The sequence below is a fragment of the Neomonachus schauinslandi genome, chromosome 4, assembly GCF_002201575.2.
Source record: "Neomonachus schauinslandi chromosome 4, ASM220157v2, whole genome shotgun sequence".
NCBI classification, from domain to species: domain Eukaryota; kingdom Metazoa; phylum Chordata; class Mammalia; order Carnivora; family Phocidae; genus Neomonachus; species Neomonachus schauinslandi.
The window spans coordinates 123653729-123671201 of record NC_058406.1 but is presented as its reverse complement, the minus strand read 5'-3'; the positions used below and the strand labels follow the sequence as shown (position 1 = coordinate 123671201).

Below are 17473 nucleotides of genomic sequence, written 5' to 3'. Positions count from 1 at the left end.
AAGTGTATCAAGGCAATTCAACGTACAAAATCTTCTAAAATTGTGTGATTGTAGCACAACTTTGTGAATATACTAAGAACTGCTGAATTGTATATCTTATTTTCTTGAAAGATTTTATTTACTTATTGGTGAGAGAGAGCACAAGCAGGAGGAGCTGCAGGCAGAGGGAAAAGCAGGCTCCCCGCCAAGCAAGGAGCCTGATGTGGGGCTCGATCCCAGGACCTGACTCAAGCCAAAGGCAAATGTTCAACCAACTGAGCTACCCAGGCGTCCCCGAACTGTATATTTTAAAGGGATAAATTGTGTGGCATGGGAAATGAGATCTCATTAAATTAAAATTTTAATTTCTCATTTGGGACACTATACTAGATTATGGAAGATTTTAACATCATGGGAAGCTAGGTGAAGGGTACACTCTATATCTTTGCAACTCTTCTCTAAGTCTTGAATTATTTCAAAATAAGAAGTTAAAAAAAACACAACACAATGAGGTATCCTATCTACTTAAAAGAAAGGCTAAATACAAGGGCTGATGAGGAGGCAATGCAACCAGAAATCTTGTGCTTTGCTGGTAAGAATGCAAAATGGCGCAACCACTTTGTAAACTGTTCTAGAGGTTTCTAACAAAGTTAAATATACACTTACTTATTACTATATGGTCCAGGAGTTCCATTCCAATGACAAATGAAAATTTATGTGCACATAAAGACCTGAAGGTAAACGTTTGTAACAGCTTTATTTATAACAGCCTTAAATTGTAAACAAGCCAAAAATCCATCAACTGGTAAAAGGATAAACAATTATGGTACCTCCACATAGTAGAACCCTATTCAGTAATAAAAAGAAGTAAACTACAGACATACACAACATGGATAAATCATTAAAACTAAGAAAAAAAAGACACAAAAGGCAATACTATTGTGTCAGAATGCAGATCAGAGGTTGGCAAGGGTATATAGGGTTGGATAAACTGGAAATGTTCTATATCTTGATTGTGGCAGTAGCTGCTAGAATCAGCTGTCAAAACTCAATGATACACTTTATATACAGTAGGATTCTACAAACATGTAGATGCCTGGCCAAATGAATGCTGTGAATAATATGTAAAATTCTTTGATTAAACCTCTATTACTTAAAAAAAAAAAAACTCAATGATACACTTAAAAAAGGATGAATTTTGTCATATGCAAATTGTGTCTCAATAATCAACATAAAAAACATAAATCTAACTGGGGCAAATACAATACATAAAAGAAATACAAATACTTAATCAAATATATGTGAAGAAATGCTTAATCTCACTATTAATCAGAACTATGAGATACTTCTGCTATCTTTCAAATTAGTTAAGTATTTTTTAATTTTTATTGATTTTTTTGGAGTAATTTTTAAGAATTTTAACATATGATAGATTCATGTAACATCACCATCCCCATAATCATCTTAAGAATATACATGTATGTAACCATTAGAGAGGGGCTTCTTTCACTTAGCAAAATTTCTCTGAAGAGTCTTTCAAGTTCTTATGTGCATCAATAGCTAATTCTTTTAATTGCTAGGTAGCAACCCATGGTATGAATGTACCACAGTTTATTCATTCACCCACTGAAAGTCATTAGAACATAGTTTGTTTTTTTAATAGAACTTGAAAAAAGAACTTTAATGAACAGAGAGCTAAGAAACGAAACAGATTTTGAGTGTCATACAAATAATAAAAATGAGAGAGATTTACTTTAAAAGGGTTGATGCACAAAAAGGGGGGGCTGATGCTATTCCAGTTATATGGGCTAATATTTATTAATAACTACTTCCCCTTATAGAGATCTTCCCTAGAGAGCTAAGGATGAACATTAAATTTCCTTAATTTCTTTATAATAAAAGATCAAAGATAAAACAGGAGTAACTAGAAAAGCCAGCAGCCAAATTAATGTTGGCCAACAGAAAGTACAGAAGTTATATGATCTTGGTCATTACATGAAGTAAAGCAGAATACAGATCTTTACTACGTATTTCAAATATAATAGAAAAATTACATTCCCTCCTCTCCCTCCCTCTCTAAAAGAGATCAGTCACAAACAAACCGATACTCTTTAAGGGATGAGTTACCTGCTTTGAAAATAACACTTAAAAAAGAGTTACACTGTATCTGATAAAATGGTATACTTTTCTATCACATGGCATGACAGTAGCATTAAATAAGCAAAGTAAACATTACCGCTAAAAATGAAAACCACAGAAAAGTTTGCTTCATTACTGTTAGGTCAAACAATTCTAAAACAGTATTTTATAATTCAATAACCCACATTTATCCTACTCCCTTATGCCAACTAAACACATACAGAACAACTTAATTCTATTGTGTGAACTGGAAATAATTTTAGAGGCAAGCTTGTAAGTCCGAGGAAATTATTCTATTACAGTGTTTACCAAAGTTTCCGTCATTTAAACACCTCCTTCCTAGTAACTACTATGTTTCATCAATTCACAATTTAAATTCACTGCAGCAAAGACTTGACTAGATGCTTATCAATTTCATATCCTCCTCCTAGGCACTATAATTATGTCTCCTTATAATTAGGTCTGAATATTGGAGCAAAGACAAAGCAATATTCCCTCCACTTCTAGGCCAGAGCCCCCACAAAACTCTCAACTCAATCTCCCACCACTGAACCCTGTTTGGCTGCTAGAAGTGCAGGATTTCAAAGTGGAGGAATGACACAAGAGAAGAGCCCTGGATTCCTGAGTCACCTCTTGGAGGAGAACCACCCAAACAGCATCAGACTGTGATTTAAGTGAGAAGTAACTTTAACTGCCTTAAACCTTAAGCCTCAAGCCTCTGATAATTAGGGGTTGTTTTTTGTTGTTGTTGTTGTTGTTAAGATTTTATTTATTTATTTGAGAGAGAGAGAGAGCATGAGAGTGAGCACAAGAGGGGGTAGGGTCAGAGAGAGAAGCAGATTCCCCGCTGAGCAGGGAGCCCGATGCGGGACTCGATCCCAAGACTCTGGGATCACAACCTGAGCCGAAGGCAGTTGCTTAACCAATCGAGCCACCCAGGCGCCCCTAGAGGTTGTTTGTTAAAGCACTTTTTGTTAAATGCCTGAACTAATACCTGTACTTTAAAAGGAAATGTTATAGCACTATCCTTTAATGAAAAACCAGTGTTTTTCTAATATATATTCAAATAAACATTTAACTTTTTAAGTGGGTCTCAAATACATCTTTTTAAAATAAGCCATCTTTAACAAAGAAGCAAAAGCATAATATTTAAGAACTCTTAATAACTCAATATCCAGGAAGTATTCTGACTACATCCCTCAACTATCCCTATAATAATGTATAATACCTGAAGAACAAAATGAAATCTACATTTTTACCATTTAATGGATTTCTATTATTCATCTCTCATTTCTAATAAAATAATTTTCAAAAACCTGTCTTTGTCTATTTTTATTCTTACCTAAAAGCTAATCAGAAACCATCCCAATATATATCACAAGTTGTATAAGACCTCTTTTTTTCAAAGTGCTGGCTGTTGTAGTTTCTAGATCAAACTTTTTTTTTTTAAGAGAGGGAGAAAGAGCATGTGAAAGATGGCGGAGGGGGGAAGGGGGTCGGGCGGGGGGGGGGGGGGGAGAGAGAGAGAGAGAAAGAATCTTAAACAGGCTCCACACCCAGTACGGAACCCAAAGTGGGGCTCGATCTCATGACCTTGAGATCATGACCTGAGCTGAAATCAAGAGTCAGACACGTAACTGACTGAGCGACCCAGGTGCCCCTCTAGATCAAACATTTTTGAGAGCACATAATTTAAAGAGCAATCAATATGATTCTGCAACCTGCCAGAGAGTTTCTGAGATCAGGTCTTTATGTTTCAATGGAGTCCTTGCAGTGTACACAGGGCGTGTATGAAATACTGCAGCCCACAACTATTTCAGATCACTTATTTTAAAAATGTCTTACTACTTAAAAAAAAATTCAGTAAGAGTTTTGTTATTTTTACCAGGATGTTTTTTCAAAAATCTAACCACTAGTTTGGGTAAAAACTTGTCAACTAACATGAGCTTTTCTCTGCAATTGAATTATTATCATTAGAGGATGAAAAACATGCAACAAAATTAAATGAATAGTACTCCAAAGAAAAAAAGACTTTCTAACCTGTTATTATATGTGTTACAAAATATCTCTTTTGCATTAAACTACACAAAAAGAGACCTTGCCTTACAGACTATGATTCCCACTTCTTCTACCACCCCATTCTTTTAAAAATTTAAAAATAGTTCAGTTTCTTTTAAAAACAACAGATCAATGGAAATAACATACTTATCAGATTTCCTTTCGCATCTCTCAGAGGAGCACCACCTCCACCTTTTCCCCAGGGGTTGTAACGTCTCATTTCAGCTTCTAACTTAGCTTCATATTCTTCTTTTTCTTCACGTTCTCTCTTCCTTCTTTCTTCTCTTTCCCGAATCTTGATAATGTTAAGAAACATTAGTGCTGACAAGTATTCTGATACAAAAAGTTTAGTCAATATCAGTTTTTATTTTTCTTATTACAGAAAAAAAACTGGAGTTTGGTTTTGTTTGGGTTTTTTTGTTTGTTTTGTTTGGTTTTTATTTTTACAATCTGCTTCACCATAAAATTTGAAATCACAAATCTATGGAATACCCAATTTAAAAACACTTCCTTGGCGAGAATAAACAGCTGTTGGTCCCTCACATCACTGCTACTAGAGTGCTTTCCAGCCACTGATGCCAGTTGGGACTGAACCAATTCTTCCTTCCCACCAACTTCTACCTGAGCGACTCCTTCCCTAACCTCACCAGCTGCATGAGGACCAATAGGATCTCCCTACTTTCCTTTTCCACCTATCCTTTTATGGGACCTGGCCAGCCACAAACTACTCCCCACATCTCACCAGACCTACTCTACCCTGTGCAAACTCCATTCCCAGAATTCAAGAGGTTGAAGGTTCAAAGCTATTTGGAGAATTCTGGGCTCCTTTAAGTACAACTTTATGAAAGCATATAAAACAGTCTTCTCATCAACAAGTATAAGCACAGGTTAGGTCTCTAGGAACATATGGATAGGCAATGAGCAAGTATCTACATTTTGGAAAATTACTTTTAAAATCATAACCCCCCCCCCACACACACACACACACACACAAATCATAACCACATGCATGGAAAATTTAAGCAACCACTTCATCAAGGCCAAGAAGCCATCACATACATGAAATAAAATTCTAGAGTTAGGAAATGTAGTTTTGTCAGCAGTGTTTTTAATATGCTCATTTGAAAACAGATATATAAATTCAATCTTTTATTTGTAGAAACCTACCATCCAAAAAATAAAGTTGTAATTCTACAATTTAAAATTTTATAGAATTTTACAGAAAAGTACTTCAGATGGACATATACCTACCAAGAGTCCCAGAATCCTCTCAGAGATATGGATACTCCCCATAAAACCCCATATATTCGATACAATTACTTTGAAGTAAACTCTCTTCAAATATTACAAACTACAATAGAACCCATTATCCTCCTCCCTAAAAGTGTTCTACTTCTTTTTTCTCTTAGTTCATATTCATAGCCTCATTATTCACATAGACTACAACATTCAGAATCATCTTCAAGCCCTTTGTTCTTTCTCATTCCCTATATCTAAGTTCTATCAATAAATCCCAGAGTTGTCTTCTGGATATCCTCCCATCTTCCCCATCTGGTCAGGGCCTCATTACCTCCAGTCTGGACTGCCTCAATAGTCTACTGAAAGGTTTCTCTGCCATATCTCTTTCCCAGTCATATACATCACAACTAACTACCCTCCTAAAACTTAAAGGTATTCACATCAACTATTCCTTTCACTCTCTGGCTTAAACTTTCCTCCCTTAGGCTCTCCCGAACAGGATGAAACTGAAAATTCCTTATTAGTTAATCCTTCACAACTGAACACAATCTAACACTTCAGCCCCTTCTCCCACATCAATTTCCATTCCCTGAATATAATGCCAGGAATTTAAAATCTATTCATTGTATAACATGTAGTTCAAGTATCAACAACACATGAAGCCCTCCTAACTGCCAGGCAATTATTCTTATCCTATTCTTCCAAGAGCATTATAATCTATCTGCATCAAAATTTATCATACTGAAATATAAATGACTGGTATTGTTTTCTCCTCTGCCAAACTGAGTTCTAAGGGACCATTGTGCTAACACATAAGATGTTCAACACTGAATGAATGAATGAATGAATGAATACCTGTTGCTGCAAAGCTTCTTGGTAAGACTGAAGTGCCCGTTTTGAAGGCTTTGGTTTATCTTCAAAAAACAATCCTGAATTTATTGCTCGATCACTTGTAATTTTCAGTTCATTCTGTCCAACCATATTCCTATATCAAGTACACAATAATTTTAATCCATCTGTGACAAAGCAAGAATACAACAGTCCTTTGAAATAGCACAGCGTTTAAGTACATTTAAAAACAGAGAAAAATGTTTCTCTGTAGGTCAAAGAGAAATCCTTAAGTAAATGTCCCCTTACTAAGCTCTCTCTACTGTCTCTGTTTCACAATTAATGGAACTTTCAAATTTATTAGATCTATTTCTTGACCTACATGGCAGATACATGGGGGCAAAAACTTGGTGATAATACATCAAGCAGTATATATATGACTTATGCACTTTTCTGAATGTAGAGAAATAACAGTATGGTAGAAGTTTCCCAATATTATAACTAATAATTTACTTAATAAATGTACTCTAATATAAAGTAATAACTTCTTAGCCATTTGAAAAATAAAATAAAATTACTGACTGTCCCAAATAAAACTCCAATTTTTGAAAAACTTGCAAGGAATCAAAAAAGGAAAAATTTAAAACATATTATGGTTATATAAATCTCAAGCAAAAAAGTGCTATTTGTCTTAAATACAGGAATGCAGCCACTTTGAAGAAAGCAATACACTTAAAAATCTGAATTACAGAAGATACTCAAATATTAGTTTTATAATAAAACTATAATTATTAAAGAGACTACAAGAGGCTTCTCATTCCAAAAACATCATCACTTCAAATAATGAGTTCCTTTTGTGTATCTAACTTATCCAATTTATTTACAATTTTTTTTTTTAAAGATTTTATTTATTTTTCAACAGAGAGAGACACAGTGAGAGAGGGAACACAAGCAGGGGGAGTGGGAGAGGGAGGAGCAGACTCCCCGCTGAGCAGGGAGCCTGATGCGGGGCTCGATCCCAGGACCCTGGGATCATGACCTGAGCTGAAGGCAGATGCTTAACGACTGAGCCACCCAGGCGCCCCTACAATCTTTTATTAGGATAAACAGATATGTTGATGTATACTGTCACACTGGATCATGAGAGGATAAAAGATGAGGATGGGGCGCCTGGGTGGCTCGGTTGGTTAAGTGTTCAACTCTTGATTTTGACTCAGGTCACAATCTCAGGGTCATGAGACCGAGCCCCAAGCTAGTTGTGGAGCCTGCTGAAGATTCTCTCTCCCCCTCCCTCTCCACTTCCCCCCATCAAAAAAAAATTTTAAAAAGAAAAGGAAAGATGAGGAGAGCCAGAGCAAATGGTTCCTAAAAGATGTTAGACTTTTTAAGAGCACAGGGCTCTGCATGTACATATGAATAAAGAAGGCTGAAAGGGCTTATTTGAGTAAGACCAATCTCTCAAAACAAACTGGCTATAAATTCCACTATCTAAAAGAACTTATCAAACTCAACACCCCCAAAAAACAAAAAATCCAGTCAAGAAATGGGCAGAATATATGAACAGACACTTCTCCAAAGAAGACATACAAATACCCAAGAGACACATGAAAAAATGCTCCACATCACTCAGCAGCCCGGAAATAGAAATCAAAACCATAATGAAATACCACCTCACACCAGTCAGAATGACTAAAATTAACAAGTCAGGAAACATCAGATGTTGGTGAAAACGTAGAGAAAGGGGAACCCATTTACACTGTTGGTGGGAATGCAAACTGATGCAGCCACTTCAGAAAACAGTATGGAGGTTCCTCAAGAAGTTAAAAATAGAACTACCCTATGAGCCAGCAACTGCACTACTAGGTATTTATCCAAAGGACACAAACATAGTGATGCGATGGGGCACCTGCACCCCAATGTTTATAGCAGCAATGTCCATAAGAGCCAAACTATGGAAAGAGCCCAGATGTCCATCAACAGAAGAATGGATGAAGAAGATGTGGTGTGGGGGCGGGTGTGTGTGTGTGTGTGTGTGTGTGTGTGTATACATACACACAACGGAATATTACTCGGCCATCAAAAAGAATGAAATCTTGCCATCTGCAACAATGTGGATGAACTAGAGGGTATTATGCTAACCGAAATAAGTCAGTCAGAGAAAGGCAAATACCGTATGATCTCACTCATATGTGGAATTTAAGAAACAAAACAGATGAACATAGGGGAAGGGAAGGAAAAATAAAATAAGAGGAAAACAGAAAACAGAGAGGGAGGCAAACCATAAGAGACCATTAACCATAGGAAACAAACTGAGGGCTGCTGGAGGGGAGGTAGGTGGGGAGATGGGATAAATAGGTGACAGGCATTAAGGAGGCCACTTGATGTAATGAGCACTGGGGTGTTATATGCAACTGATGAATCACTAAATTTTACCCCTGAAACTAGTAATACACTACATGGTAACTAAATTGAATGTAAATAAAAAAAATTTTTTTTAAAGAATTCATTCTTTTTTATGGTTGAATAGTATTTCATTTATATGGATATAATGCATTTTGTTTATCCATTTATGGACATTTGAACTATTTATACTTAGAAGTATTATGAATAATACTGTTATGAACATTCACATACAAGTCTTTGTGTGTACATATATCTACATTTCTCTTAAGTATATACCTAGGAGGACAACTCAAGTGATGTCTGATAAGCATGTTTAACTTTTTAAGAAACTGCCACTTCCTGCAACTGCTTTTTATATATTGATTTTCTATTCAGCAAAACTATTAATATTTTATCAGCATTCAAAAAATAAACAGAAGAAAAAAATAGATAAATTTATACTTTTTTTCCTTTTTTCATTGAGTCATTATAGATTTTACTGATGATATTGATGGCTTAAGACTAGTAGAATCTCTAAAACCCTGCCCTGCTTATGAGACCTGGGATGGAAATTGTGCCAAAGACGGTTTTAAGTGTTGGGTGAAGTTGGAGCAATGATTCCTCAGCAAATGAAGGCTCCTATTCCTCTCTTCCTTCCTTTTTTCCATCTTTCTCTGGTGATCCAGAGCTCTTACTACTTAGAAATCATCCAGACAATGAAGTGCACCATACAGACGATGTAGTCAAATTTATTGTCATGCAAGAAATATATGTGAAAAGGGGTTATTAAGGACAATGCCAATATCAAAACTGGAGAAGTGGATGACACTGTCAAAATCACAGGAGATAATTTGGTCTTCAGTGTAGCCACAGACACCCATCAAAGTATCTCCTAATCTTTGGGAAGGGAATCTGCGACATTTCCTTTGCGAATTTGATTAAAAACTATCTACTTTCACTGCAGAAACTTATATATACAAAAATTATGCATACAATATTTCAACGGATTTATATAGCCTCTCTAAAACCTGCACACCTCATGTTAAGAAATCACAAACATCCTTTTCGGCTCTAAAGCTCTTTAATTTGGTCCTGAAGAGACCTTGCTCACCAAAAAGATAGTACTTTGTATAGGTGGCAAACAGTGGTTTACAAAATAATTATAACCTCTTCTGTTATCACAAATCATTACAGTGTAATTTTGATAAGTTTCCTAAAGTGTGGCAAAGAGTTAAGGCTTTGAAGCCAGACAAAACTACTTTAGATTTCTACCATAACTGCTTATTGACTGAGGACTTAGGGAAGTCACTTTATATAGATGAGTTCCAATTTCTTCCAGTTGCAAATATTGATAGATATAATGTATAATGTATACAATGACATGACAGCAGCATATACTACTCAGTAAATTGAAATTGCTACTATTATGACTATTACTGTTTTAGTAAATGTATAGCCAATTTGCACAATTAAAATTCTTTTTTTTTTTTTTTTTTTTTTAAAGATTTTATTTATTTGAGAGCGAGAATGAGAGACAGCATGAGAGGGAGGAGGGTCAGAGGGAGAAGCAGACTCCCTGCCGAGCAGGGAGCCCGATGCGGGACTCGATCCCGGGACTCCAGGATCATGACCTGAGCCGAAGGCAGTCGCTTAACCAACTGAGCCACCCAGGCGCCCCACAATTAAAATTCTAAGGACAAGTCATCAATCAGTGACAGTTTTGGGGATTGAATGGCAGACTTACAAGCCTCTTTCCAATAACATTTTTACCTATGAATTAAGCTGTGTTAAAGAAATAAAACATTGGAAAGAAGACAGATCATGTGCACACCAAAACAGTTAACAGAATCACAGGTTCCTCCCACCTCTAGTTAGGTTAAAATGTTGGAAATAAATAAATACATTAGGAAATAGTTTGTAAGAAATTAAGGAGGTAATTCCACTATTTAACTGTTACTATTTTATTCAAATTTTATACTTTTTAATGAGGCATTCAGAAAAACATAATAGAAAAAAGGACAACTTAAAAAACAACTACACTGGGCACAGGACCCACAACTAACAGTAAATGGGCATAAGGGGTCTTACGGAGATGAGTGTTCTAAAACTGGGAAACACTTCCACAATGGCAAAGTAGGGACCTCTGAAAATCTGCTACTCCATTCAAGTATTGTTAAATACATTAAGTATTTAAGTTAAAAATTGCCAAAATCAACTTTATAATTCTGAAAATTAATGAAAGGCTTGCAACAATCCAAGAAGAGTTTTAAAAAATTAAAAGATAGGAACTTTCACTAAGAAAGATAATCTTTATGGCATGTGAACCTGCCCTTCCCATTCACTCTACTGAAACCTTAAAATCCAACAGCCTACCACAAATGGCACTGATCTATTCACCAGCCTCATCTTATTTGATCATATCTTTTTTTTTTTTTCTTTTCTTTCTCAAATACACAACCTAACCCTACACCTAAAGGAGCCTGAGAAAGAACAGCAAATAAAGCCGAAACCCAGCAGGAGAAGAGAAGTAATAAAGATCAGAGCAGAAATCAATGAAATAGAAACCAAAAGAACAGCAGAACAGATCAACGAAACTAGGAACTGGTTCTTTGAAAGAATTAAGAAGATTGATAAACCCCTGGCTAGATTTACCAAAAAAAAAAGAGAAAGGACCCAAATAAATAAAATCATGAACGAAAGGGGAGAGATCACAACCAACACCAAAGAAATACAAACAATTATAAGAACATATTATGAGCAACTAAATGCCAGCAGATTAGATAATCTGGAAGAAATGGATGCATTCCTAGAGATGTATCAACTACCAAAACTGAACCAGGAAGAAATAGAAAACCTGAACAGACCCATAACCACTAAGGAAATTGAAGCAGTAATCAAAAATCTCCCAAAAAACAGGAGCCCAGGGCCAGATGGCTTCCCAGGGGAATTTTACCAAACATTTCAAGAAGAATTAATACCTATTCTTCTGAAAGTGTTCCAAAAAATAGAAATGGAAGAACTTCCAAACTCGTTTTATGAGGCCAGCATTACCCTGATCTCAAAATCAGACAAAGACCCCATCAAAAAAGGAGAACTACAGACCAATATCCCTGATAAACATGGATGCAAAAATTCTCACTAAAATCCTAGACAACAGGATCCAACAGTACAGTAAAAGGACATTCACCACGACCAAGCGGGATTTATTCCTGGGCTGCAAGGCTGCTTCAACATCCGCAAATCAATCAATGTGATACAATACTTTAATTAAAAAAAAAAGAACAAGAACTATATGATCCTCTCAATAGATGCAGAATACAGCATCCTTTCTTGATTAAAACTCTTCAGAGTGTAGGAATAGAGGGTACATACCTCAATATCATAAAAGCCATCTATGAAAAACCCACAGCAAATATCATTCTCAATGGGGAAAAACTGAGAGCTTTTCCCCTAAGGTCAGGAACATGGCAGGGATGTCCACTATCACCACAGCTATTCAACATAGTATTAGAAGTCCTAGCCACAGCAATCAGACAACAAAAAGAAATAAAAGGCATCCGAATCGGCAAAGAAGTCAAACTCTCACTCTTTGCAGGTGGTATGATACTTTGTGTGGAATACCCAAAAGACTCCACCCCAAAACTGCTAGAACTCATACAGGAATTCAGGAAAGTGGCAGGATATAAAATCAATGCACAGAAATCAGTGGCATTCCTATACACCAACAAGACAGAAGAAAGAGAAATTAAGGAGTCAATCCCATTTACAATTGCACCCAAAACCGTGAGATACCTAGGAATAAACCTAACCAAAGAGGCAAAGGATCTGTACTCGGAAAACTATAAAATACTCATGAAAGAAATTGAGGAAGACACGAAGAAATGGAAAAACGTTCCATGCTCATGGATTGGAAGAACAAATATTGTGAAGATGTCAATGCTACCTAGAGCAATCTATACATTTAATGCAATCCCTATCAAAATACTTTTTTCAAAGAAATGGTACAAATAATCCTAAAATTTGTATGGAACCAGAAAAGACGCCGAATAGGCAGAGGAATGTTTAAAATGAAAAGCAAAGGTGGTGGCATCACAATTCCGGACTTCAAGCTCTATTACAAAGCTGTCATCATCAAGACAGTATGGTACTGGCACAAAAACAGACACATAGATCAATGGAACAGAATAGAGAGCCCAGAAATGGACCCTCAACTCTATGGTCAACTCATCTTCGACAAAGCAGGAAAGAATGTCCAATGGAAAAAAGACAGTCTCTTCAACAAATAGTGTTGGGAAAATTGGACAGCCACATGCAGAAGAATGAACTGGACCATTTTCTTACACCACACACAAAAATAGACTCAAAATGGATGAAAGACCTAAATGTGAGACAGGAATCCATCAAAATCCTAGAGGAGAAACAGGCAGCAACCTCTTCGAGAGCCACAGCAACTTTTTCCTAGAAACATCACCAAAGGCAAGGGAAGCAAGAGCAAAAATGAACTACTGGGACTTCATCAAGATAAAAACCTTTTGCACAGCAAAGGAAACAGTCAACAAAACCAAAAGACAACCGACAGAATGGGAGAAGATAGTTGCAAATGACATATTAGATAAAGGGCTAGTATCCAAATCTATGAAGAAATTATCAAACTCAACACCCAAAGAACAAATGATCCAATCAAGAAATGGGCAGAAGACATGAACAGACATTTTTCCAAAGAAGACATCCAAATGGCCAACAGACACATGAAAAAGTGCTCAACATCGCCAACAGGGAAATCCAAATCAAAACCTCAATGAGATACTACCTCACACCAGTCAGAGTGGCTAAAATTAAGAAGTCAGGAAATGAGAGATGTTGGCGAGGATGCAGAGAAAGGGGAACCCTCCTACACTGTTGGTGGGAATGCAAGCTGGTGCAGCCACTCTGGAAAACAGTATGGAGGTTCCTCAAAAAGTTGAAACTAGAGCTATCCTACGACCCAGCAATTGCACTACTGGGTATTTATCCCAAAGATACAAATGTAGTGATCCGAAGGGGTACGTGCAGCACCCCAATGTTTATCGCAGCAATGTCCACAACAGCCAAACTATGGAAAGAGCCAAGATGTCCATCAACAGATGAATGGATAAAGAAAATGTCGTATATATACACAATGGAATATTATGCAGCCATCATAAAAACGAAATCTTGCCTTTTGCAATGACGTGGATGGAACTAGAGGGTATTATGCTAAGCTAAATAAGTCAATCAATCAGAGAAAGACATGTATCATATGATTTCACTGATATGAGGAATTCTTAATCTCAGGGAAACAAACTGAGGGTTGCTGGAGTGGTGGGGGGTGGGAGGGATGTGGTGGCTGGGTGATAGACATTGGGGAGGGTATGTGCTATGGTGGGCGCTGTGAATTGTGTTAAGACTGTTGAATCACAGATCTGTACCTCTGAAACAAATAAATACATTATATGTTAAAAGAAAAAAGAAAAAAAAGAAGGTAGTAGGAAGGGAAAAATGAAGGGGGGGAATCGGAGTGGGAGATGAACCATGAGAGACTATGGACTCTGAGAAACAAACTGAGGGTTCTAGAGGGGAGGAGGGTGAGAGGATGGGTTAGCCTGGTGATCGGTATTAAAGAGGGCATGTATTGAATGGAGCACTGGGTGTTATACGCAAACAATGAATCATGGAACACTACATCAAAAATTAATGATGTATGGTGATTAACATAATAAAATAAAATTTAAAAAATGATCAAAATGGTAAATTTTATTTTGTGTGTATTTTAGGAAAATAAAGAAATTGAAATAAAAATTAAGATGATAATACTAAACAGGTCTACAGATTCCATATAATGTCCACCAAAAATCTCAACTGACTTTTTGCATAATTAGACAAGCTTATCCTAAAATTCATACTGAAATGCAAAGGACCTTAACAGCCAAAGCAATCCTGGAAAAGAAAAACAAACTTGGAGAACTCACACTTCCCCAATTTCAAAACTTACTAGCACTATGATAATTAATGCTCCTGGCCTAAGGGGAGAGACACAACACAGATCAACCGAATAGAATACAGAATCCCAGAAACAGACTCACATAAAGATGTCCAGTGAATTTTGACAAAGATGCAAAAGCAATTCAATAGAGGAAAAGTAATCTTGTTAACAAGTGATTCTAGACACCCACAGGCCCCCCCCCCAAAAAAAAGGAAAAGAAAAAGAAAAAAAAAAAGACCTTTGATCTAAGCCTCACATCTTACCTAAAAATTAACTCAGAATGGATCATGGACTTAAACAAAAAACTATAAGGCTTTTAGGGGAAGGAAAAAAACAAGATAAAATCTTTGGGATCTAGGCCTAGAAAAAGAATACTAGATTTGACACTGAAAATATGATCCATAAAAGGAAAAACTGGTAAATTGGGCTTTATCAAAATTTAAACTTTTGCTCTATGCAACACCCTACTCAAAGGATGAAGACAAGCTTTAGACTGACAGAAAATATTTGCACACCATATATCTGACAAAGAACTAGTATTTAGAATATATCAAGAACCCTCAAAAACTCAATAGTTAAAAAAAAAAAAAAGATTTAAAATGTGTAAAACACGGGGTGCCTGTCTGGCTCAGTCAATAGAGCATGCAACTCTTGATCTCAGGGTTGTGAATTCAACCCCCACCTTGGGCATGGAGACTACTTAAAAAAAATAAGTAAAATAAAATGCGTAAAAAACATCAAGAGACTTTTCATCAAATATATAAAGATGGCAAATAAATACATGAAAAGATGGTAAGCATCATCACTATTAGGGAAATGTAAATTAAAACCCCAAAGATGTATCATTACACACCTATCAAAATGGCATAAACAAAAGTCATGACACCAAATGCTGGTAAAGATGTAAAGAAACCAGATTCTAAATACACTGCCAATACAAATGTGAAATGGTACAGTCTCTGTGAAAAGTTTGGCAGTTTCTTATAAAACTAAAGTTGTAACTACCATATAACCCAACAATAACACTCCTGACCAATTATCCTAAAGAACTGAAGACTATGTTCACACAAAACCTGTACACGAATATTTACAGCAACTCTATTCATACTAACTTAGATGTCCTTCAACGATGGAATGTTTAAACTGTGGTACAAACATACCATGAAATGCTACTTAGCAATAAGAACAAATAATTTATATATGCAACAACTGCATGAATCCCAAGGGAATTATGCTGATTTTAAAAAGTCAACCCCAAAAGGTTACACATATGATTCCATGTGTATATAGCATTTTGTAAATATTAAAGAAATGGAGAACAGATTAGTTGTTCCTAGTGCCTATGGAGGGAGTAGGGGCAGGAAGGAACTAGGTATCAGGGCATAATAATGGGTCCTTGTGATGATGGTAGTGTTCTGTGTCTTGACTGTATCCAATGTCATATAGTTGGGCTGTGTCACTGTACCACAGTTTTGCAAGATCTTAGCATTAGGAACTGAGTATAGGGTCTACAAGATGTCTCTATATTATTTCTTATAATTCCATCATGGGAATCTATAATTATCTCTAATAAAAAGTTTAATTTTAAGTAATAATGCTATAAAGTATACTTATTGACATGGAAAAGATGTTTATGATATACTGTTAATTTTAAAAGCAGGTTTCAGAACAATATATACAATATAATATAATTCTGGTGTATGTTATATGATTTTGTGACTACAGAAGACATCCTAAATGCTCAGATGTACCTATCACTGGATGAATGGGATTTTAGGTGATTTCAATTTTTTTCATATGCTTGTTTGTATTCTTATTTCTCAATAATATACATGCATGACTTTTCTAATGTCAAAGTGAGGTTACTCTTATTAATTTTTTAAATGTACTTTCTATGAAACATTGACTTAAAAGCAATACTTTGAACATATTGGTTATGCAATATTGACAGTTAAGTTCTATCTGTCTGAAGGAAAAAAATAATACAGGATCTATGGAAGATAAATTAATTTTGAAAGAAATTATTATTTTAATAACTTACATAATAGGCTGTGCTGGCTGGTGGGTGACAGGAGCACTAACATAAGCTGTAGGCTGTACACCCATCATTCCTGAACCATCTTAAAAGAAAACAAACACATTTATTTCAGAGTACACATTTATTAACACTTTATTCCTAAAGAAAAAGTCACATACTGAATGTTACCTAAGGGAAAAATTTCGTATTTTCTTCTCAGGAGTTAGCAAAAAACATTGCAAGAAATCACAAAATAGACATTTCTTAAAGCTAAATAAAAAACAAGTAACTATGAAATACAGCTGAGTTTTAAAATAGGGCATTTTAAGCCAATAAATAAGAGTATTTGAATTAAGTAAAGCTGTGGTTTCTCAACTTATTTATTTTTGCTTACAAAAAAAAATAATTTTCCTGACTGAACCACTAGGAAAAAATGTTTCGCCTATAGATAACTTACAATAAGCAAGACTGGGATCCAAAGTATTCCTGGCCCCATAAAAATAGTATGCATCATCATAAGGAGTCCGATAGTTAGAAGCTAAAGGTGGTAGTAGGGGAGGAGGAGGCAGAGGTGCAATCCTGTATCAAAAGAAAATTGGAAAAATTTTCTATTTCACTGCAATATTTTAAAAGCAAGACATAATTCTTTTGCACAATTTTACTGAAAATCTAATTGCTACTTTAGAAAAGGCCACCATCTTGCTTTGATCTCTCATCAAAAATTAGGATTCAAAAAGTAAAATGTGCTACCAAATTTCAGAATTTAAGTTATAACACTTGTGTAAGACAAAAACTTTGAATAATAATTAATTTCAAGGGCGCCTGGGTGG

General features: G+C 35.8%; 1 protein-coding gene across 1 annotated transcript in view; it reads right to left on the bottom strand.

Annotated features, from left to right (window-relative positions):
- CSPP1 (centrosome and spindle pole associated protein 1) overlaps positions 1–17473 on the bottom strand; it is a 167346-nt gene that overhangs the window by 69948 nt on the left and 79925 nt on the right. Inside the window, exons 14-17 of the mRNA XM_044914639.1 lie at positions 17101–17222; positions 16668–16746; positions 6271–6400; positions 4324–4471 (exon numbers count right to left, since the gene is read on the bottom strand). Of these exons, the coding sequence (XP_044770574.1) occupies positions 4324–4471; positions 6271–6400; positions 16668–16746; positions 17101–17222 (479 nt within the window). The remainder of the gene's footprint in view (positions 1–4323; positions 4472–6270; positions 6401–16667; positions 16747–17100; positions 17223–17473) is intronic.